Source organism: Papaver somniferum, chromosome 9, assembly GCF_003573695.1.
Source record: "Papaver somniferum cultivar HN1 chromosome 9, ASM357369v1, whole genome shotgun sequence".
Lineage (NCBI taxonomy): Eukaryota > Viridiplantae > Streptophyta > Magnoliopsida > Ranunculales > Papaveraceae > Papaver > Papaver somniferum.
This window is the reverse complement of record NC_039366.1, coordinates 134,235,926-134,258,313: the sequence shown is the minus strand read 5'-3', so window position 1 is coordinate 134,258,313 and position 22,388 is coordinate 134,235,926. Positions and strand designations below refer to the sequence as shown.

Here is a 22,388-nt window from a genome sequence, read left to right as displayed (position 1 = left end):
ATATATTCTTTGACAAATAAAACTCAATAAAATTAACATAGACTCTAATTTTTCCAAGATAGATTCTTAAAACATTGATTGTAAGCCCTAAGCATGATGTATCAAAACAACTAAGCTAAGTATACATCATCAAATTAAATAACAACCAATTAATTCAAATCATATTTCAATTTTAGATTAATGCAAAAGTCATACAAAAGAATAAAATAAATTACCCCAAGGATGAAATTCAGCCTCCTCCGTCGTCCCAGTGTTGGGTTTTAGCTCCTCATGATGAAAACACGCTCAAAATATATTTTTATAGCTCAAATGGTGTTTACAATGGAGAGAAAAGGAGAAAATGGTGTAAAACTGTAATCTGCGACGCACAAAAAGCGTCACAGAATGAACGATAAAACACAAGTGCTGCTGATGTTTAGACTGCACTGCGACCCACTGCTGTGCGTCTTAGACACTGTTGATAAACCACTGTCCTTGCGAGTCTGTTCTTCGTGTTCTTGGTGTTCTTCATCATCATCAGCAGCAGAAACAGAGTTTCATCAACTCTTGATTTCTGCTTCTCTGGACCTTCTCTCGACCCCAAACTCTCGACACACATTCTCTGTGATACCAGAGATCTATTTATACTCCTCAACCTCATTTAATCACGCCATAACTCAAGATAATTCTCTCTTTACTCGGCTTAAAGAGAAAATATTTTTTGGATATTTTCTTCCTTTAATTAACTCTCCACGCGCTGAAATGATGTATAAACACTCCAAACATGATCTTACACGTTGTAGAATCGATTCAACACTCTCCAAACACATGAGTACACGTATAAATTTGATGTGATCGTGTAATATTCATTTCTTGAACGTGCTTCCTGATTTCTTGATTGCGATGATTCCATCCAATTATGATCGATCCTAACACCCAAAATGTCTTCCTCTATCCATATCACAAATACCCATTGAAAATCAGAGGTTTAATCGAACTCTAACCCCTCCAAAAATCGATCGACCCAACTGCCAGTGAGAAGAAATATTTTCCCGCCTTTTTCCAAAATTTGAATTATGAGAAGAAAAGTGTCCTCCCCCTAATCTTGTACGGGTGTCCCTTTAGCAATTGGGGTGGAAATAGTAAATTTTCTGGGTTCCTCCGGTACATTTCTGGGACGCTTCCGGTGCAATTCTGAGGTGCCTCCGGTACATTATCTTGGGGTATAAAACACTACTTTTCGAGCTCATTTCGCCGCAAAGGCTTATTTCTCTAAAAACATCTACAAAAACACAAAATAACACAATAAGTACTTAATCGAGTCTAACAATACAGAATATTGAGAACAAAATAGACACATAAATGCGTCTATCAGTAATCACACTTATCTCCACCTGGAGGCCGTTTGTGTTCAACCCTCCGCATCTTTAACCGTGCTGCAAACCTCTCAGCTCTTGTACTCACTGGTACTTGCGACGCTTCATCATGCCTCCATTGCTCCTCCATGTCGATTGAAGCTGAAAGGCACGGATACGTCCTCTGGCGATGTCAGATGTAGAATGGACATCCCATGTATAGCACGACCGACTTCACGAAGTGGGAGGTCGATTTTAGCCATTACCTCCTCGTGCACATCAGCTTCAGGTTTGTTGACTTCGAAACTTTTTTCTGGAGAAGTTACAGAATGGTCATCGCCAACCGCTTCCATGATAAACTGTAAAGAAGAAGAAGTTATGGTTGCACGCCAAAAAAAAAATCATCATCACCGGTCAATCAGAAGATCAGATAAGCGCGGAGCAATACCTGAGATATAGAAGAAAACGATTATGCGATAGGAGAAGTCCTTAGAATTTTCTTTATATTTCACAAGTCAACAAAATCCCAGGAGGAAAAGGAGTATTTAGTTGCCACCTATAAAGGCTACTGATTCGGGATAGTATTTGAGAGAAGCCGCCGTATAATGGAAGGGAGCGCACCCAGTCCAAGAAACCGGCCAAGCTCTGTCCATATATGTACAGAAGAAACCGAAAGGAACCAAAGCGGCTCGCCTGACCAAGTCCTGCTTCCTTCACAACCCTAATTAGGTTTGACCAGCTTCAGGACAGCACCTGGCGATGTCTATCGATGCGGTAAATATGTATTTACTTTAGCTTGGTCATTTCAGTATGCAAATTTGTCACCATCTCATGCCTACCCCATAATGATGCAACCATTATGAGCTAGGTAGGGGACTTAATGTTGATGGTGGATTTTAATTCAGGGCTAAAATTATAAAAAACCAAATTTAATACGCTGACATCCTGCAGAGAATAAAGCTATCTGAGTGATGAATACTTATTCGCTTTATTAATTCACCCAGAATGGAGCATGTGGAAACAATCCCAAATATTCTGTGAATTAAATACACAAAATTCATCCAGGTTGGAGCATGTGGCAACAATTTCAAATACCCTGTGAATTTTTAGCATTATTTATAATGCATGGTTAGCCTTGTGTTTCCTGTGTTTGTTCCCGCAGAACTCTCATTATTGGTGCGGCATGATGACTGAGTGTTATTCTAAGCAGAGTAACACGAATCTCCAAGTGTCAATAGTGAGGCATGCACGAAATACCCATACATGCTACATCTCTCGGTGTGTTATACTAGCCCGATTGAGCAGATTTAATTCCCCAAGGGAAATCTGGACTGTCCATGTCAGTCTCAGAAACAATCACGACCACGCAAGTTGACCGCATGATTTAACCATCCTAGACGATCCCCAGCAGGAGCGGGCTACCACCTTAATGACCACCAGCGGGCCCGTTTATCCCCTGATCGGTCGAATACATGTACGCCTCCAAAACAACCACCGAACGCCAGCCTGAAGTAAGATGGTTGGGATGGTGTGGAGCAGCTTGGAAAAGCTTGTACGCGCAAGAATGTCAATGTCGGTCTCAAACAGATCGCAGTCGTCCAACTTTGTCGGCCTAGTTGGACGGCATAGATCGTCTGGTGGCTGATCGGTCAAGTGTTGCTATACACTCTGGCGGGCCCACTCTCTACCACACGATTGATAAGCACGAAAGTGCTACATTTTATACCTATATTATATTAATTAGGACTCGATATTTTGACTAATGACTCTATTTTAGTGTTTTTGTAGGAAATATAAACGAATTCGATCGTTGAAGATTAAGCGGCTAAAATGACAGTTAATTGATAAAAATGACAATTTGAGGCTGGCATGGTATTCCTTATATATGAGCAGCGCTCATATTACTCACGACTCCGAAAGGATGTCCACTGGAAGTTAACAAGTGAATGTGACGTGGAGGCTTAAGAAAACAACTATGGCCAGAGATATCAAATCAGTGAAGCAGAGAAATGTTCTCTTTGTTCACACGTGAAAGTCACATAGGAGTTAACGATGTAATGGACTCTACGTGTCCAGCTAGCTCCCCCACCACATCTGCCTCATTTCCTTGGATTTGTTTCGTCTCTCTCGGCTAGAAACTGGTGAAGGCAGTGGTGGTCGACTCTCGTTTACATGTAACGGGTTTGTTTTGAAATGGTGTTGTGTCTGTCAGGGAAGGAGATACGCACGAGTTAGAAGAGATGGATAATGATGATGTTCGATATATCAGGGAAGTGGAATAAGTCTTGTGCTTGCAGGTGATGATTTGAATGTGTATAAGCTGAAGTTCTTGACCGAGAAATACACACAACAGATATGGAGTTAGGAGTTCGTCTTGGATGAAGGAGGAGCTATGGATTATTCACAACCAAGTTGGTGTCGCTGTTAACATCAGTCAGTGCTGGTGATTGAATTGGTGTCGGTAGAGAGTTTTATGGGTTAATTCGAACTCAGGAAACAAAGAAGCAGCTGCAACGATGGAATACTGGAGAAGAACATGGAGTTGTCGCCATGATTAATGGCAGTAAATGGTGTTGCTGGTGGATGCAGAGACAGCTCAATGGTGCCGATGGTTTTTACTGAGGCTCTTGGTCTCGAGTGCGGCGAAGTCACTGGGCTAATAGTGGAAGGAATGGTTGCAGTCATGAAGGGCCGATGCTGTGATGGTTTGCTATGGCTGAGATGAAGATGGCAGTCACTGGAGTTTTTGGTGTCTGTATGAAGCAAGGAAGAATGGGTTCGTTTTGATCATAAAATCAGCTGGTGAGCTGTGTTCGGTGATTGGTTGAGTTGGTTCTACCGGGCCTGGCATGAAAGATCAATGGACGGACTGAAAATTGAGAAGGATTGAGTCAGTTGCAGTTGCAGTTAGTCAGTGGTGTTTGAGTTCTCGAGATAGCGAATGCATGGATGATTAAAGATGGTGGCTGTATACGTAAAGCTTCCAAGGTTCAAGGAAATGAAAGTGAAAGCTTTCTGATTACGAGTGATAAAACAGTGAAGAACTGGTGATCGAACTTCCTTGGTTTTGGGTTGAGTACGGGAAGATGGAAGAGAAACGGACGATGTTTGATGTAGCCGTGAAGGAGCAGCAACCATGAATGGTGTTTGCATTGAACGGTGGGTAGATGGACAAAACGAAAGGCTGTTGCCGTGGCCAGATTTTGAAGGGTCAACGGAAAGGAGTTGGATTTGGACGATTGGGTCAGTTTTTGGACTGGGCCTTGGAAGATTTGCTAGGTCTTAGTTTTAGACTTTCGCAGGGACTATACGAGGAACAAAGATAAACAGAAAGGGGAGGCCGGTTTTGGGAGTTGCGGCTAGTGTGCCGAAACCAGAGAAGAGAAAAGGGACGACGGAGCAGCACTTTGAAGAGCCGTGAAGGCAAGAGCACAAGAACAAGAGAGTTGAAGGGAGAAGAGACGATTGGGTGACAAGGGTTTAATCTGATTTCTTATTTTCTTTTGTTATTATTTTTTATCGGTTTTGAGAAACCCATAATCATATCTTGCTAGAACTTTATAACTAGGATTTGTGTTGAAATCACTCTTGAGCATTAGACCATTTTAATTGGAAACATATATCGTTTTGAGGCTATTTTGATTTGAATAAATTAATTTCATGATCTTATTTATTGATTAATCGAAATATGGTTTGTCGCTTCACCGGTTTTGTATAACCTTTGTGCATAATTGTTGGGATCGAAAATATATTTGTCTACTTATTTGATATTCCATGCTTGGGTTAAATCCTTTGATTGGGTATGCTTAGAATAGCCAGGTATTATATGAGGACCTAAATTTAGTTTCATATAATTTTCTCGCTAACGCAATTTGATTGTGCATGCTTTGGTTTAATCTTTTGATGTGTCATGCTTAGGGTGTCCCAGGGATATTTGCGATTCTAATAAATATAATAGGTGATGTCGATAGAACAAATGATAATTAAATATTCATGAATTATGTTTCAATTCAGTAATTGAATAGAAATAGTGGTGGATACTACAAACCCTGGTTACCGTCTGTCCCATTGAATTCATTCTATTAGTTCAGTTTTATTTCTTTGTTTTTATAATTCAAAAATCCAAAAATATTGCTTCCGGTTAATTCATTGGAGATATTAGTTACAGTACTTTCCACCGCTCCTTGTGGGAACGACCTATACTTGCCGCTGTCTACTAGTTGGACGCCGTGCGATTGCGGTTATCATATATAGGCATCTCCAGATCCTATCAACGATCGGCCTCCACAAGGAGGAGCATGGCTTGTCAAATCGTTTGGTTGAAGTTGCATGCGCACGACCGATCCAAAACCCTAATTAGGGTTTGCGACATGTTACATGTGTCGCTAATCGATCACGAGCGTCGACCTTCGCAAGCTTGGATGGAGGGTGTAGATATAGACTTAAAAGGTCCCGAACATGTCAACATGATCATCGTGGGCCCATCTACACGGATGACCGATCAGCCAAGGCCAATCATGGACGAATGCCTCGATTCGTGTGCCCAAACTAGGCATGTTGCGTGGTCTCCAATTCCTTTGCGACAATGGATTTCTGCCGCAAACCGATCTCAACCACTCAACTTTGCCGGTCAAATTGAGTGGATTAGATCACACCTTCATGAGACAGTGAGGTACGGACGTGTACACTGGCAAGCCGTCTACACGCATGCCCGGTCGGTCCTGCCAAAAACGCCTCCCATGCTTGGTTTTGACCAAGCTGAAGAGTGATGCTTGCGCACCTCTTCAAAACCCTAAAACACTATCAACGGTCGCAGATGAGCGTCATAGATAATCTCGTCCGTCCAACTCTACCAGCTTGGTCGGACAACCCAAGCTAGGAGTTCAGTGGCCAATAAGGTCTCATGGTGATCACCATCCGTCACCCTACCACATGGAGTGATTGGAAAGGGAGGGCTTTCCTGCGCAGCCTCCAAACGATCACTCGAAGATGGTTGGACATGATCCTATTCTAAGACGCTTAGTCCGCGACTTATCCGGACAGGCTTCGAAACGGCAATGCTTCATGCATGCTGATTATTTGCGATGCATTACATACATCAAATGTACAAGATATTTCATAAATATCGATTTCCCAAATAACTTAGTTATTTAACCTAGTACCGTATGCTACCTTATGTGGGTCCCACGATCCACACAATCGAGACATCAAGCATGTCACAAACTTGGGGATACTTACTGGGGTATTAGTCTGGCGGTTTACAGCGTGCAATGTGCAACGCGCCAACACAAGAACGTGTCAGGAATACATGGACGATTAGTGATGATGGGAGAAGTGGGCCAAGACTGATCGTGAGACACTAACACGACTCCACTACTCCATCACTCCACTTCCTCCACTTCCCACGAGTTACGAGGGTTAGGCTCAATGACTTGTATAAATAGGTTCTCCTCCCTATTTCCAGAAGAGACAGAAATCAAGTGTTGATACAACGTATTCAAACACCCAGAGCTGATTGCTTACATTATTGCAAGCCAATTCGATATTCTGATACAAGTCATAAACAGCCAACACCTTCACAATCTCAACACCTTCTTCGCTTCCCTCCCTAAGATCAACCCCATCTCCTTCACTTTGTGACCGAAGCAAGTCTGGAACGGCCATTTCTTGGTTTAGGCCAGAATTGTACAGATTGATCTCTCGAATCAGAAAGCACTCCCATGCAGTGCATTTGTTTAGAGTATAGATTCATTTCTCATCCACACACACCCAAATTTACCAAAAACCGCAGAAACAGTTTTCACCTATAAACAAATATGTATCTTGAAATATAGATTACAAGACTTGTTCTTGTTGGAACTCGGTCCCTGAATAGTTCAGGTACATACTAGGTTTATCTTGTTAAAACAATCTTAAACACAATTTCATAACCAAATATATATATTGTACAAGCATTGTCTATATAGGTTCCAAACAGAAAAGTTGGTGATCTACTAGTTACCAACTCATTTTCAACTATAAATCAAGATATAGTTTTAATATACTAAATTTGATAACAAGCTTGATATACCAAAACTTAGAGTTTGACTGAACGATGATCCAAATATCTCCCCATTTGTCAATTTAGTAACAAAATCATCAATTACATAGGGATTCAATAATAAAAAAAAAAACTTTCATCTCAATCTCTATCATGCATCTTGATTAATTGAATCTTCAACACTCTTGAATTCTTCGTTCTTCTAGTTCTCCATTGGTTATGCATATGTGGTCGTTCAACACCTTTGTTGTTGAAGATCCGTAGCTTATAATAAACTTATGAGAATACTCAAGTTAGAGCATTTAGGATGAATAATGAATTTACTCAACTGCAAAACTAGATGCAGTAATTTTCGAGATGAAGCAAGATCGAATCACATACGATACAAAATTTGAAACCGTGTTGAGATAGTCCAAAAATCGAATATACATGATATTACCACTCCTGCAAAAAGTACTTCAGACATTATTACAAATCTTGGAAATTTTGTTCGTCTACCCCATGAAAATAATGTCTTCCATGGAAATTGTATTCTTCTCATACATTACGGTATCAACAAAGTTATCATAAGATGGTGGTAAGGAATAAAGCAAGTATAATGCTTGGTTTTCATCTTCAACTTTGACATCAATATTTTCCAAATCCAAGAGAATTTTATTATAATCATCAAGATTATATATAATAGACATTCCTTCATGCATTCTAAGGGTATGTAATTTCTTCTTAAGATAAAGACGATTAGTCACAGATTTAATCATGTACCTTTTCTCCAACTTGTTCCATAGCTCGTCCGGAGTCGTTTCCGTCGCAACTTCTCTCAAGACCTCATTGCTTAAACACAAAAAAATTAATCCATGTGCTTTCTCCACGAGCTCTTCCTTTTCCTCATCTGTCAATGTTGTTGCTAGAGCCGTTTTCCCTTTCAAAGTTTTCACCATACCTTATTGTACCAAAACATCCCTCATCTTTAGCCTCTATAGATTGAAATTGTTCCTTCTATTTCTCAATCTCATACTTTGCCGCCATTGTAGATCACTTCTACCCAGAGCTCTAATACCAATTTGTTATAACCAATGGCTCAAGCTAGCACAATCAATCAAGATATGAAAATGGAAATGAAATCAATCAAATCAAGCACACACACAACACAAGGATTTATAGTGGTTCGATCAAGATGATTTATATCCACTTGCGAAGACGACGAAATGATTTCACTATGATGATCAAACAAGTTTACAAGGTTTCTCCCAAATCCCCTCTCAAGAACATAGCCTCCTTTGTGCCTCACACTCTCTCAAGAATAACATTAGTTTCACTCTCTATTATAAACATTAGCCTTCTTTTATATTTGATCTAGGTTTCCAAAAGAAACTAATGGACTGTTGGTCCAAGACAAAGGTAACAGGCCCAACAGACTTGTTAAGCCTTTACTTAAGGAATACATAACATACCCCATAACATATGGGTTAGGGGTGAGCAACAGACGAACGAATGCGGATTAGGGGTCACCCGCGTCCAATCCCTCAAAGTTACGGATTTGGAAAATCCAACCGTGTCCAGCCCAATCACCCGCGGATTTGACATCCGCGGATCAGCGGGTGATACAGGTCGGATGCAGATTAAACGCGCATTTAGTTTAAAAAAAATTACTTGTCTGCTATTTCTTCATGTTCATGAAGTAAAGCAGTTTATATACATTTTCTCTAACTTGTTCCATAGCCCGTCCGGAGTCGTTTCTGTCGCAATTTCTCTCAAGACCTCATTGCTTAAACACAACAAAATTAATCCATGTGCTTTCTCCATGAGCTCTTCTTTTTCCTCATTCGTCAATGTTGTTGCTAGAGAAAGTTTTCGCCAAACCTTATTGTACCAAAACAACCCTCATCTTTAGCCTCCATAGATTGAAATCATTCCTTCCATCAAACTTCTCAATCTCATACTTTGTCGCCATTGTAGATCGCTTCTACCCGGAGCTCTGATACCAAATTGTTATAACTAATGGCTCAAGCTAGCACAATCAATCAAGATATGAAAATATCAATGAAATCAAGCACACACACAACATACGGATTTATAGTGGTTTGATCAAGATGATCTACATCCACTTGCGAAAACGACGAAATGATTCCACTATGATGATCAAACAAGTTTACAAAGTTTCTCCCAAATCCCCTCTCAAGAACATAGCCTCCTTTGTGCCTCACACTCTCTCAAGAATAACATTAGTTTCTCTCTCTATTATAATCCCTAGCCCCCTTTTATATTTGACCTAGGTTTCCAAAAGAGACTAATGGACTGTTGGTCCAAGACAAAGGTAACAGGCCCAACAGACTTGTTAAGCCTTTGTTCAAGGCATACATAACATACCTCATAGCATATGAGTTAGGGGTGATCAACAGACGAACGGATGCGGATTAGGGGTCACCCGCGTCCAGTCCCTCAAAGTTGCGGATTTGGAAAATCTAATCATGTCCAGCCCAATCACCCGCGGATTTGACATCCGCGGATCAACGGGTGATACAGGTCGAATGCGGATTACTCGCAGATTTAGTTTAAAAAAATTAATCGTCTGCTATTTTTTCCTCTTCATGAAGTAAAGCAGTTTATATACCCCACCCCCACCCCCTAAATGACGGTTGTGGATCTTGCGGATTTGGTAGCCATTGCCTTACATAGGATGGTGCGATCTCAAGTGGATCATAGAGCTTTTTACCTTGAGAAGGTTCTTACTTTGAGTTATCCTGAGATTCATAAGCTATGTTTTGGGGCTTTTAAAATTTGTCAGGTGCAAAGATAGTTGATGATGGTGTTGTAGTAATCAGTTTAAAAAACTGGTCGTTATATTCGTTCAGATGAGTAATATCTCATTCTCAACTGAACTGTTCAACTTCTGAAAGACTTCGATTTATATGGATAATTAGACTGGAGTAGATACAACGTTGGGATAACTCAATTACAAACTAATTGATCAGGATGAAACAAATATGGGTACAAGGAAGTTTTGATATCTTATTGATGTTGAACTTGTTTACTTGATCTTTCTTCTTGCCCTACGGTGCGGGTGAGTTCGCAGATTTCAAAGTCCAATCGCAACCAAACAGTTAAAAGTGCAGATTTGAGAATCTCTACCCGTATCCGGCCCATAGATTTTGCGGATTTGGTTTCACCCACAATTTTACGGATACGAGTAAAACCCGCGACTTTTTGCTCACCTCTAATATGAGTCCTGGCGACATCGCTGATTTTATCAATCAAGGAGCAAATATGAATGCTCACGAACTCACTTCATAATTCATATGTTGTTCAGCATAATCTCCATGAATAGTGAACATCTTCTCAAATCCCTATTCTTTTAGATTCATTCTATGGACTGTAATAGCTAGCATTAGTTTTCCCTTTCCATTTATCGAATTTATAATAGGATGTCTTACACAATACATAATATGGAGTCAAACGACTCTGAATCAAACTACAACCATAATTCAATCGAAGAAAACCTAGTTCACACCATTATTTATGTACTCCACACGTTTAGGTCTGACATTGTCAATCAGACTACACACTATTTATGTTTGATTTTGTCAACCAAACTACATATCAGTACGTAACACAAACTTTTTTCAGTCTGATTTTCGAATCAAACTACATACTAGTACTCAAATCGAATCTTTTATTGTCTGATTTTATCAAATCAAACTGCATACTAGTACTTATATCGTAACCTTCACACATTAAGACTTTTCAGATCCCTTAACTGCCTTTAGACGACGTCCAAAGGCATGTTTTGGGATTCTGAGAATGTGTCAATGCATGGCCAAGGATGAATTGCCATCAACCAAACAGCGGCGGGGACAAAAAAATATCCCGCGACCACAGCACTGTAGACAGTGCTCTTTCATTTGGTTGCATGCTAGGAACAGGTTGCTGCTCATTTAAGATGCAAAATGGCCGTCTCATTTTCTGACAATGAATCAAGAAAACTCGATGAAGCCGAAGCTGCAACTCACAGCAACCCAAGTTTTTCCCGTGATCAAACTTTTAGCAGGTCACCGTAGCCCTCAGGTACAGTGACCCACTTGTTGGACATGGAAAGAACTTGAGCTCCACTGTCGATCATGTTTGGAAGACTATGAAAGCCTGTCAAACGCAGAGGATCAATCTGAAAATAGTACAGATCTCCCCTTGAATAGATGCTAGTTACTTCTGAACCTGACAAAGTAGATATGTTTCCGTTCCCCTCTGAAGAATTTGCATTTCTGCTGTCTGAATGCGCAACTTCAGACATCAAAGACCCGGATAGTTGAGAAAGCTGGATGTCATCGATGCCAGTCCCACCTTTTCCAGCACTTGCATTCTTCGTAAGGAAACGACCTCCGCATCCCCTTGCTCGACGCATTGCATGGAGATGGCGCGATTCATGAAGGTAAGGCTGTTAAAAAAAAGATAGATTCTTAGTGTTTTACTTCCAAGCCTTAAAAATTGTTGTATCTCAAGGTTAAAGTTTAAAATCTATGAAATTTTTTCAGAATGATTGTTCACAAAAGATTCTATCAATCAAAAAGAAACACACCTTTCGAACTTTGGCGACCTTCTTTCCATGCTGTGCTTTTGCACGGCAAAGACGTCGCTGCATTATTCTACGGTACTGCTTTGAATTCACGAAGATCGGTCCATCTTCCGTGTTCACATTCAATGGCAACATCACGCGGCCCTGTGTCATCTTTTTAAGAAAGAAAAAAATTGAGGATTCTGTTATTTTCTTAGGTAATCACTGAAAAACGAGTGACATAATAGAGAGATAGGGAAACCAACCGCTGTTGTTTGGTATCCGCCATAAGTTGCATACATGCCATAATAAGGACTAATGTTAGGATAGTTTGGACGGATCTACACATAGTAAGACAAACAGACAAACAAACTGAGGAGCTGGTTTTACAGTGAATTATTTTCAATCAATCAACACCCAAATAAATCAAGTTCAGAGGCGCAAAGAAACAAAAAAAGCACCACATTAATCAAAAGGAGAAATCATACCATAGGTTGGCCAAGTCCTAAACCGAAACAAGCTTGATACTCAGGTCGAGATGATTGCCGTAGAGCATACTCAGGCAAGGTTGACGTAAATGGAAGAGCCTTCTGAACCTTCAACAACGGTTCTCTGCCATCACCTGAATAAAGCATTACTTTATTGGTTAAGTTGTCAAATGATCCAGATAATTTCAAGCCTTGTATGTAGCACAGAGATTGTCACGCATTGAACAATACGACACCTATGAGCATCTGATGAGTATAAGCAACTCGATCGATGTGCATCGGCTAATGGTCTACACCTATGGCCTATAGGCTCTCATTAATTAATAATATAACTGCATATCATTTTATTTTTTTGAAGCATCATATCAATATTTTGGTAATACATGCATCATCATTTTACATGTTATAGGAAATTTAAACTTGGGAAAATTCATCTTTGGCAGTTTATTTACTACGACGTAACTGACTCCACCATAGTTGTTTTAACCGTACTTGTTGAAAGAAAACAGTGAGAACTTCCTTATTTCTTGTACGGATGAAAACACAATGATTTTTAGTTTTTTTTCTTATATATACATATATATATGATTCGGCAGAGCCAGAGTATTTTGAAAGGTGTGTTGTATGCAATGTGTTTTACAATCAACAGATAAGACCAAGGGTTGCATCGTGTACCTGCTGACTAGCATTTCTCTTTACATGATCTTTCATCCAAATTTATTATTAAGGGGGAAAACTTTTAATATTATCCTACTTTGAGTTGCACTAATAACATAACGATATTCATGTACTATATAATTGTCTAATCAATATCGATTGCATGCTTTTATCTGAACATATCTTATCTCCCACTAACCCTAGCTAGCTCCATTTACTCCAACATATCATGGAACAATAGATTAGATGTGACCCAATTTTGTACTCACATTCTTTGTCATAGTATTTCTTTCGTTTTCATCTTTTAATTTGACATGAAAGACTGAATAGCATATAGATTAAGATCAAGAAATATACCAGGTAAAATAGTGAACTGTCGAGGAGCACTGTAGTAGTTCTCCTTCTGCTGATACTGCGGACCTAGGTCTATCCCATGTTGGACATCAGTGAGCTGATCACCAAATCTAAGACTAGGGTTGTTGTGGTTGTTGTTGTCCATTGGAGATGAAGATGACAGCTTCATTAACTGGTTATTAGTACCAAAAGACTCACCGTAAAGCAATTGAGATCCAAGGCCGCCAGCAGCACTCCACCAATGCGCATGCACTGGAGGAAGTGGTGATTGTGGTGAAGTTTGATTAGGAATACTCATAGGATGTTCGCTGAATAACGTATGCATTGTCATGAATTTGTTCCTTGACGACAAAAAAGACGAGGCAATTCAGTTGGCACCAATCGATGATTCAGTGATCAACAGATACTATCTTCTCTTACCTGCAGTAATATGAAGCAATTTGAGAAAAAATACTACAGACAAAATGAAAAACTTCATTTATATCATCAAACACAAATCATTTCAGTTTTGAAGAGAAAAACAGTACTAAGTGAAGAAAGCTTCAGGCAATTGAGATAAATATATGTGAAATCAAGAAGAAAAAACAAAGAAAGAGCTTGACATGCATAGTAAAATACTAAGTTCTAGTACTTTAAGAGAAGGATGTAGAGAGACTGTAAGAGAAAGATGTATTGAGAGTACTCACAGACTTCGCAGTTGAGCGCAAGGGAAGCAAATTGCAAGTTGGCAATGGAAAGAGCCACGTCGAGCGATATCATGTTAGGGAAAGAGAGGAGAGAGAGGGAGAGAGTAATGGGAGCTACAAAGGCAAGGACCAATGGTTTAAAGCTTTCATGCAAGACTTTGTATTTACACTAATTGAATATAATGAAAGTTAAATCCATTATTTATTTTTCTCATAATCATACTTAATTAATTCAACTTGTGCTATCTCTCTTGATATACCTAACAATACTATTCTTTTATTCTTTTCGTTTGGGCATGTCTATCATTTCAAATTAAGGAAAACTATGTTTAAAAGCAGTCATGTCATAGTATATGTTTGATCATGTTAGATATATGAAAATCCAATTTGAAACCAATGGTTAATGATAATTTGATTGTCTAGGATCACTATTTGTGGAACTTATCGATCTGTATGTGATGACACATTTGCATATATACAAGTGTCATCTTGAGCCTAACATGTAGAGTTCCTGCATTTATGAGTGGATATACAATGCAATTTGCGAAGCATAAATGCATCTGAGCTAGCTCGTTAGTACCATTTATTATGTACACAAAATTAGTGAAGCACAGAAGTAACCTTAGTTAGGCTGGCTTCTATTCCCTTGTTTGACTCATCCATAGTAAACGATTGTTTCTTCACCTCGAATAGTTCATCAAGCTTTCCGTGAAGCTATTGTCGCGCTTGAGCCATTGTGTTTTTCCGCCTACGATGCAACTGAGCGTTACTTTCTCCTCTAGAGAAAAAAAAGTTATGCAGATCGATAAGGTGTGTGCAATAATTAATTAATCCATTCATTTGGCCTTTACTATCCTAAAAGCTAGATAACTGATATTAATAAGAACACTAATTCTCTTAGAAAAATGGCCAATCGTACAGGCAATCCTATAACTGCCTACCAAAAACAAGCCAAATAACTGGAATGAATGAAAAAATAAGCAACGTAGACAGAGTAAGGTTTACCCTATATTTATCTTTTGCAAGGACAAGATTCCTCTAAAATCTAAGTAGTACCTTATTATGTCCTTGAGCTGGCGTGCCATGAGAGTATTCTTACATCCCCAATCAAAATTGGAATTTATAAGTCAAAATTCGCGAGAATCACAACCATTTGATCACTTAGATTTGGTTATTCTCGAGTCTTGACTTGAGTGCTCACCTCTATTCGCAAGAACTCATACATTTCTCTCTCCACCTCCTTGTCCTCTCCTTTTTAGTGTCTTTTGATGCTTTTACTTTGTTTTGTTTGGTCAGCTTTAACCAAAGTTTAAAAAGGAAGCATATAGTGTAACAATTAGAGAAGAAGAGACTTTTATTTGATTGTGAAAGTAGGGAAACCATGAATGAATTCCATAAAAACTTTACACTGTTTGCCACCGAAGTTTGTCTTAGCAAGCAAATGGACAGATACTAGGTAGATTTTTTCCAAAACGAGTACAATGGTGAAACAAAGACGAGTACATGACATGGATTAACATCTCAACATCAAGCAAAACACAAACTCACGTCACTTTCCTGTCTATAGTTTTTACAACGATCCAGTAAAGAAAGAGCTTCATTGTCATTTACATCGAGTAAAGTTTATATTCTAGTTGTTTCATTTTCAGTCATCAAAAAGTAATAATAACATCGGTCAAAAAATTAGGTAATCCTTATCAATTCACAGGTGGACAGTAAGGGGTTGCTCCCCCATAAAGCACGGAGAAAGGGGAATAAAGGAAAGAAGATAAGGGTTATATGTAGTAATCTACTAATAATCATAGGGTGTTTATTTAAGATCTGGGATTTTGTATAGTGGGAACGTGTAGAATTCACTAGTCTTTAACAGATCTTTTGAAAGGCCTCGCAATTATATTTGTTGTTTTCTTCTTAGTGTTTTTCTTTTTCTTGGTCTGCAATTTTCCGTCAGCAGTGATGCAATCAATCTGAAAGTGGGAGCTCAGATTATGGAGTAGGGAGGTCCGACTCCTGGTCTATACCGTTGAAACAGTAGACAGGCACGCATGAGAAAGCCCAGCGTATGCTCCCAGGGATAAGTAAAACACCTGATTTTCTTCCAAAAAACTGACTCTTCTTGAGCACCATTGGAAGTGTGATAAGTGGTGGTGGGTGGTGATACCCACATTGCTTCCTCTTGTTACAGCAGAATAAGGTGGTCCAACAAGCCACCCCCTTAGTCTCCTGAAACTGAAAGTTGCCCTAGCTCCTTCGTCTTCCGAAGGAAAGAAATGCGAACTATTTTTGTTAGGGAGAATGGGAATTATATACCACTGTGTATCGTCTCCTCGGGTGACTCAAGTCATTCAGGCAGGTGGGGTGCCTAACGATATCATCAATCAGTCATCAACATTAAAATGTGTAAAAACTTTACGTACGTGATAAGTCTGCTTTTTCCTCACCCCTGGCCTGTTGTTCGTGCGATCTACATCACAAATGGAACCCAACCATATGCATGTCTGGAATTCTCTTCCCCTGCATTTCCTTTTTTCTCAGTATCTCTGCCCTACAAAATTCCTTTAAAAGCAAACATATATACAAATGTTATGTTGTCGGAGATATATCTTTAAATGTTATGCTGTTGGAGCATTAATTAATACGTATAGGCGTATAGCCATATCTGTTTAACATGCAATGTACATAGAGAACAAGAATTAGTTTAATTATTATGGATCATATCTTTTTTTTTCTTTAGCTTTTGGTTTAGAAAATATCAAAAATGATCCTTTCTAAGGTTTAAACAAAACCTGCACATCCTCTACCACTACCGCTTCTGTTCGCTGTAATCGTCCACCTTGGCCTTGGTCCCCAGTCAATACAGGTAATTCCATCTCCACAATCCTTTTCAAAATTTAGTTCAGTTATTCCATATACATAGTACTCATATGCATGACAATTTTTCCACATGAGAAACCTTGACACTAAGTAAAAGGATTTCTATTGGTGGCCTGACTTACGAGTATTTCCTAATTGGAACACAAACAAAGATTCATTTATTTATTTTGTTGACAAACACACAGTATACTACTGAGAGCTACATTCCAAGAAAAGAAAAATGAAAAACGTATCTGATTCTGATGATTAAAAAGCATAAAAACCACTTCATTTTTATCTATTTTTCTAGTTATTTCCTCTGTCCTAAATTTCGGTTAACCTAACTAAGCACTTTCCTCCCACAGTTTCGTAATTCAAATCCTAGAAAATGAAATCAAATCCTAAAGTTTGTGGATCCAATGACTAAAATCCTCCGATTAGCTAGAATTATTTAGTACATGATGTTTACTAATAGGTGGGGCTGACATTCAAAGAATGAGTGTGATTCGTGTGAACACAAAAATAAATGCATACTGTGCAGCTGAAAATCAAGATACGATGTTAGCATTTTAAGTATGAGATCAATCTTCATAGGAAAAATCTAAAGATAAAGAATGAACTGGATGTAGCTAGGTTTAATTGGCACTAAGCAAAAAAGAAAGTGGTTATCAATTTCTTAATATTCTAGCTAGTGGAGAGAAGACTGGACCTCAATAGTGAAAGTTTATACCTAACAGGGTTGTTCCATAACAAGGATGCTCATGTCAATGTACACATGTACGAAAGAGTGGTGCAAACTTGCACATCAGACTGAAATTACTTAATAGTCTCATTAACTATTTCGTAACTTTAGGGACCATTTCTTGTGAAGGAGGGGACCGTTAACCAAGTGGATCTCCTTTCCTCTGTTTAATGTTTATTTAATTATTGAAAATTAACAATTGATAATAGATCATACTTGGGTAGGTTAGATGACAATGTGACGTGTTGCATTACAGAGCAAACGGGATGGATTCCCAACGAATACCATGTCAGCATTACACTCTAATTTAAGAAAGTATTAAAAGCTGAAAATTTACAGAAAACAGAATAAGATGGATTAAGAAATTTAATTAAATCTTAATTAAAAGAAAGGTAGCTTTACAGCCAAATGCATTTGTACTTGCAGGACACACTAATATGCTTGATACGCTCTAAATATAGTCTAATATAAACCTTTCCAGAATCCATTCTAAGCTTCTAACCAAATTAGTATATATATATATATATATTGAAAAAGAAGAAAATTTTAGGTGAAACTTAACGGGTTTAACAGTAACGGCCACCACCTTTACACAAGTAATGTTAAACAACAATAAGATTTAATATTACCCTGAACCCACTCTATATCTCTGTTATTGTTGATTTGCTTTTAATTCACTACTTTAACTAGAGAAATTCAAACCAGGTCCAATATCTAATCCAAGGAAACATATATAACTTCATGCAGATCCTAACATGGTCGCACAAACTGCAAGATCTGGGCCTTCCAATTTTCACAGTAGGCCAAGTCTTCTTTGACAAGAAAATAATTGTGCAGTTCGGTTGACCACTACAAATAAATAAGAATTAAGAAAGATAAATCCCAATTCGAATAGAGACCAACAACATAAATAGAGAGCAACCTTCAATAAGCCACAACTACTGTTGCTCCCAAACCTACCTCGATGCTCTAGCAAAGGAAAAAACAGATCTAGAGAACATGATATGAAGAATAAGAAGCATACCTGGGGTCTAATTTCTCAATAATTATACTTGTGGATTGTCCTCGTCTTGATAGTCCTTCGTATGATCCCTTTCACTTCTTAGTGTCTGGAAAAGTTCCCAAACCAGGTGTTGCAATGCACCAACCTATAAAATTGTCCTGATACTCAAGATAAAAGCTGCTGTTGATAATGGTAATAAATCTGCATAGAAATCCATATAGCTGAGTGTCACTGTCTTAGGCTCTCTATAAGGCATCTGGAAATTAACACAGGCACACAGATTCTTAAAGTAGAAAAAGATGCAGAGAAAACCAGTTGGAGGAATAAGTATTATTTTGAACAATCATAACAATAATTGGGTACATACACATAATACTCGATACAAATAACCCAGTACACAGAACATTGGATCGAAAGAAAACTCTGAGTTAAAGACAGTTACATGCTTAAAGAACTAACTACGACTATGTGAAGTCACCCAACTGTTAGAAAAATTTGTTGTATTGGTCTGTGAGAGAACCCCTGAGGTTTTTATACAGGCCGTAGAGGGAGTATTGCCGGAGGTTTTCCACTTCATACCACGAGTTGAGAGTTCTCAAGTGCTTATCTGTTCCAGAGAATGCCAGTTGTATGCCAAGGCTGCAATCCACAGAACCCCCTCGGTTTTTACAGCTGGTTGTTCTAATAGCACAATCTTGTTTGTTGAGGCAAACAAAATTAGACTTCCCTGAGCATGAAGCACATCCATCTCTCTTCCAATACATGTTCTGCAACCTACCCTTTTGAAATTCAAGTACCTATTTCATGTGGTCATATGAGTTTGACATGTTACGAGATGAAGGAAGAAACTTAATTGGGTTTTAATGTAAGCCTGGTGATATTATCTATTTACCAGAGTAAAGCTAGTCACGGTGTATGTCGTGTTCGCGACAAATGCAGTACGAGATCTTGCTGCATATTTCCGACCAGCAAAAGCTACCATGTACCCACCATATGAATCCTGCAAATCCAAAAAAGAAGACACATCTTAAGTGTTTCGTAACCCATAGATCATAATACAAAGTTAAATCATCTCCTTTTACTAATTTTGGCTACAGAAGTGGTAACTATATATAAGAGAATATTACTGGATACCAAAAGAATAAACTTCAAGCCAGTATGTATCATGATTCACATAATGATTTTATTAATGCAATAACCACTCCCAAGCCTAGAACCTACTGATGCACTATAAAAGTGGTTATTAATTGTTGGTAGTAGAACAAGTTCTAAACCAATACTTTGAATTTTTATATTATCAACGGGAAAGGTACCAGCTAGCGGAGCTCCTGAATCTAAGGCCTAAAAGAAAAGCGAAATCTATGTAACTTAATCATTGGAAACCATGGCAATTCACAACGCTCTGGTTATAGGACCTAGATGAATTATGAATAATTGCATCATTGTCAAGAAATATCTGACCACTGTTAGAATGCTTTATCACGGATAAGAGTTCATTCTATGCCCTGACTGCCCATTTCATGTGCGGCAATCTGTAAGATGTTCTATCTGATGTTTCAAGCCTTGTTCCTAATCAATCCTACTGGTAGTTTGGAAGAAAACAAGTTATTTCTAACGAAAATTTAGAAGTAGCAGACAGTATATTAGGAAGTGCGTACAGTTGCAGAAAGTAACTAACTGGGCATAGATTCTCCCGAACTTGTCCTATGCTGAGAAACTTCCCTGTTCATAAGAAAGCGAATGTGGCAACTCTCTATTTAACAGTCTTTATAGACAAATAGTTTTCAAGAATGCCCGCTCTTCAAGCATGCAGCTCCGTGTTGTCTTCTGACACATGGAAACACAACTACTAACTTCAATCACGTAATCTTCTCCTAATTTTACACCAGTTATATTAATTAGGCAATAGCTACTTAGTTAAATCCAAATAATATAGCAAGTTTGAAGGTTCAGTGAAACCATCATCCTTAGGACTACACAATTAATTTGATGGTACTATGAAGAGACCTTGTTGAAACAAACTATTGGGCTTTCAAAGAAAAAGAAAACTATCTATCAAATTCCAAAATTTCGGAACCCAGGTGTCTTTATTTTCAAGGTAGTCAATACAAAAACTCAAATAGTTTGTACAGCATTAGCGTCACCAACCCCAATTTTGACATGTTGTGAAACAACCTACTGACCAAGAATTAGGGATGAACTGATTCGTCACCTTAATATAAACATCATTAGCTTCAAAATTTGACTTGAATGTCATCAACAATATACCTAACATAGCTCAAAAACAATCACATTCTTTCTCAACACCAAATGGTTTGGAATTTAAGGCAAACAAACCATACATTCACCTCTATTACTTCGATTCCTCTGTCACTGCAGTTTCCAACTACCAGATTATTTCCATATCTACTAAATTTTAACTTCTCAAATCCCAAATTGACAATGTACCCTATATAAATCCTAGAAATAGTTACATCAAGATATTCGAAATTACAAACTGTATATATATATTCAAGATGAATCCACAACAACAAGAACATGAAAAAATAAACAAATCTACTAAACAGTGAAACGAATAGAAGATATATGAATGAAAATGAAAAAACAAGATGTAAAATGAGAAAGTAAGTAAGTATACCGGGAAGAAGGCGGAAGTGTTAACAGAGAGTAAAGAAATCTCATCAACTTTAGGTCTGAAAACCGATAGTTGAGAGTTGGACAACAAAGGAAGCCTTCCGTCACAAGGAGATAGTTGTTGAGATTGGTTGTAATAAAATGAATCTCTAGTTGAAAATGCGATACCAAAACTAAAACCATCAAATCTCTGTATCTTTGTGTCTGAACATGGATTGTAAACCTTATTTGTATCTTCACTTCCATCAACTATTACTGTTACTACCACTAACAGCATTACCATTATCATCTTCATCGCTATTTTCTCCATTTTTGATTTTTTTTTTCTCTCTGTCTACTGAAGATTTTCAAAAAGAAGCGAAAAGCTCCAGCAAAAAAGATAAGAAAGGGAGAGAAACAAGGGTTTTTTTTTACTTGTTTTTTGCAGAACATTCACCTGCCACCTACTAGTAATGTTGGGTTTTAAGAATTCAGCCCAACAATTCTGTCGTTTATCTCGAACCCTACCAACTATATACCAAGAAGAAAGAACGATTTTTTAGGGACCATGATTTTATTAGGCCACATTCCCTATAATTATAAGGGGTATCCTAAAGTATTGAAATGACTAGCGTACCCTTAACCTAATTTAATTTAAAACCAACCCAATAACCACCTATATATATATATAACCACCACCACCTCCCACCATCGCCGATTACCACCACCACCACTTCCGATTATCACCACCACCAACCACCGATTACCACCACCACCACCGCCCACCACCGCCGATTACCACCACCACCTCCGATTATCACCACCACCAACCACCGATTACCACCACCAACCACCGATTACCACCACCACCTCTGATTACCACCACCACCAACCACCACCACCACTATATATATAGCTTAATTTAAAACATTAACAAAGATATTCTCACAAACCCATTACTTGTCATTCGTTTTTGGTTGAATAAATGAGAAGTAATCATTAAAATGAGTTGAAAATGGAAGTTGCAGAGAGGTTTAATGGAGGGTTTTTTTCAGAGAAAAGTTCGGTTTTC

The 22,388-nt window shown here is 38.4% G+C and overlaps 2 protein-coding genes and 1 long non-coding RNA gene across 6 annotated transcripts; all 3 read right to left on the bottom strand.

The window, feature by feature from the left end:
* Positions 1 to 10,750: 10,750 nt before the first annotated feature.
* On the bottom strand, positions 10,751 to 15,177 carry LOC113309490. 4 transcript variants are annotated; one of them, XM_026557913.1, is made up of 7 exons: positions 15,162 to 15,177; positions 14,727 to 14,853; positions 13,423 to 13,839; positions 12,409 to 12,542; positions 12,187 to 12,261; positions 11,945 to 12,094; positions 10,751 to 11,803 (listed from the first exon to the last, which is right to left on the bottom strand). In XM_026557913.1, the coding sequence occupies exons 3-7, from the start codon at positions 13,748 to 13,750 to the stop codon at positions 11,405 to 11,407; spliced, it is 1,086 nt and encodes a 361-aa protein (XP_026413698.1). In that variant the 5' UTR covers positions 13,751 to 13,839; positions 14,727 to 14,853; positions 15,162 to 15,177; the 3' UTR covers positions 10,751 to 11,404. The 4 variants fall into 4 exon arrangements, with proteins under 4 accessions (XP_026413698.1, XP_026413697.1, XP_026413700.1 ...); XM_026557912.1 differs by lacking the exons at positions 14,727 to 14,853; positions 15,162 to 15,177 and adding an exon at positions 14,106 to 14,240; XM_026557915.1 differs by lacking the exons at positions 14,727 to 14,853; positions 15,162 to 15,177 and adding an exon at positions 14,106 to 14,219 and having other exon boundaries at positions 11,945 to 12,085.
* A 434-nt stretch (positions 15,178 to 15,611) lies between these two features.
* Positions 15,612 to 18,897, bottom strand: LOC113308684. Its single transcript, XR_003339984.1, has 3 exons — positions 18,725 to 18,897; positions 16,547 to 16,661; positions 15,612 to 16,467 (listed from the first exon to the last, which is right to left on the bottom strand). It is a non-coding gene; the product is annotated as an uncharacterized LOC113308684 (long non-coding RNA).
* A 106-nt stretch (positions 18,898 to 19,003) lies between these two features.
* On the bottom strand, positions 19,004 to 21,766 carry LOC113313136. The gene is made up of 3 exons (XM_026561864.1): positions 21,342 to 21,766; positions 19,596 to 19,703; positions 19,004 to 19,500 (listed from the first exon to the last, which is right to left on the bottom strand). Exons 1-3 carry the CDS (start codon positions 21,645 to 21,647, stop codon positions 19,189 to 19,191), a joined length of 726 nt encoding a protein of 241 aa, XP_026417649.1. The 5' UTR covers positions 21,648 to 21,766; the 3' UTR covers positions 19,004 to 19,188.
* Between the last annotated feature and the right edge of the window lie 622 nt (positions 21,767 to 22,388).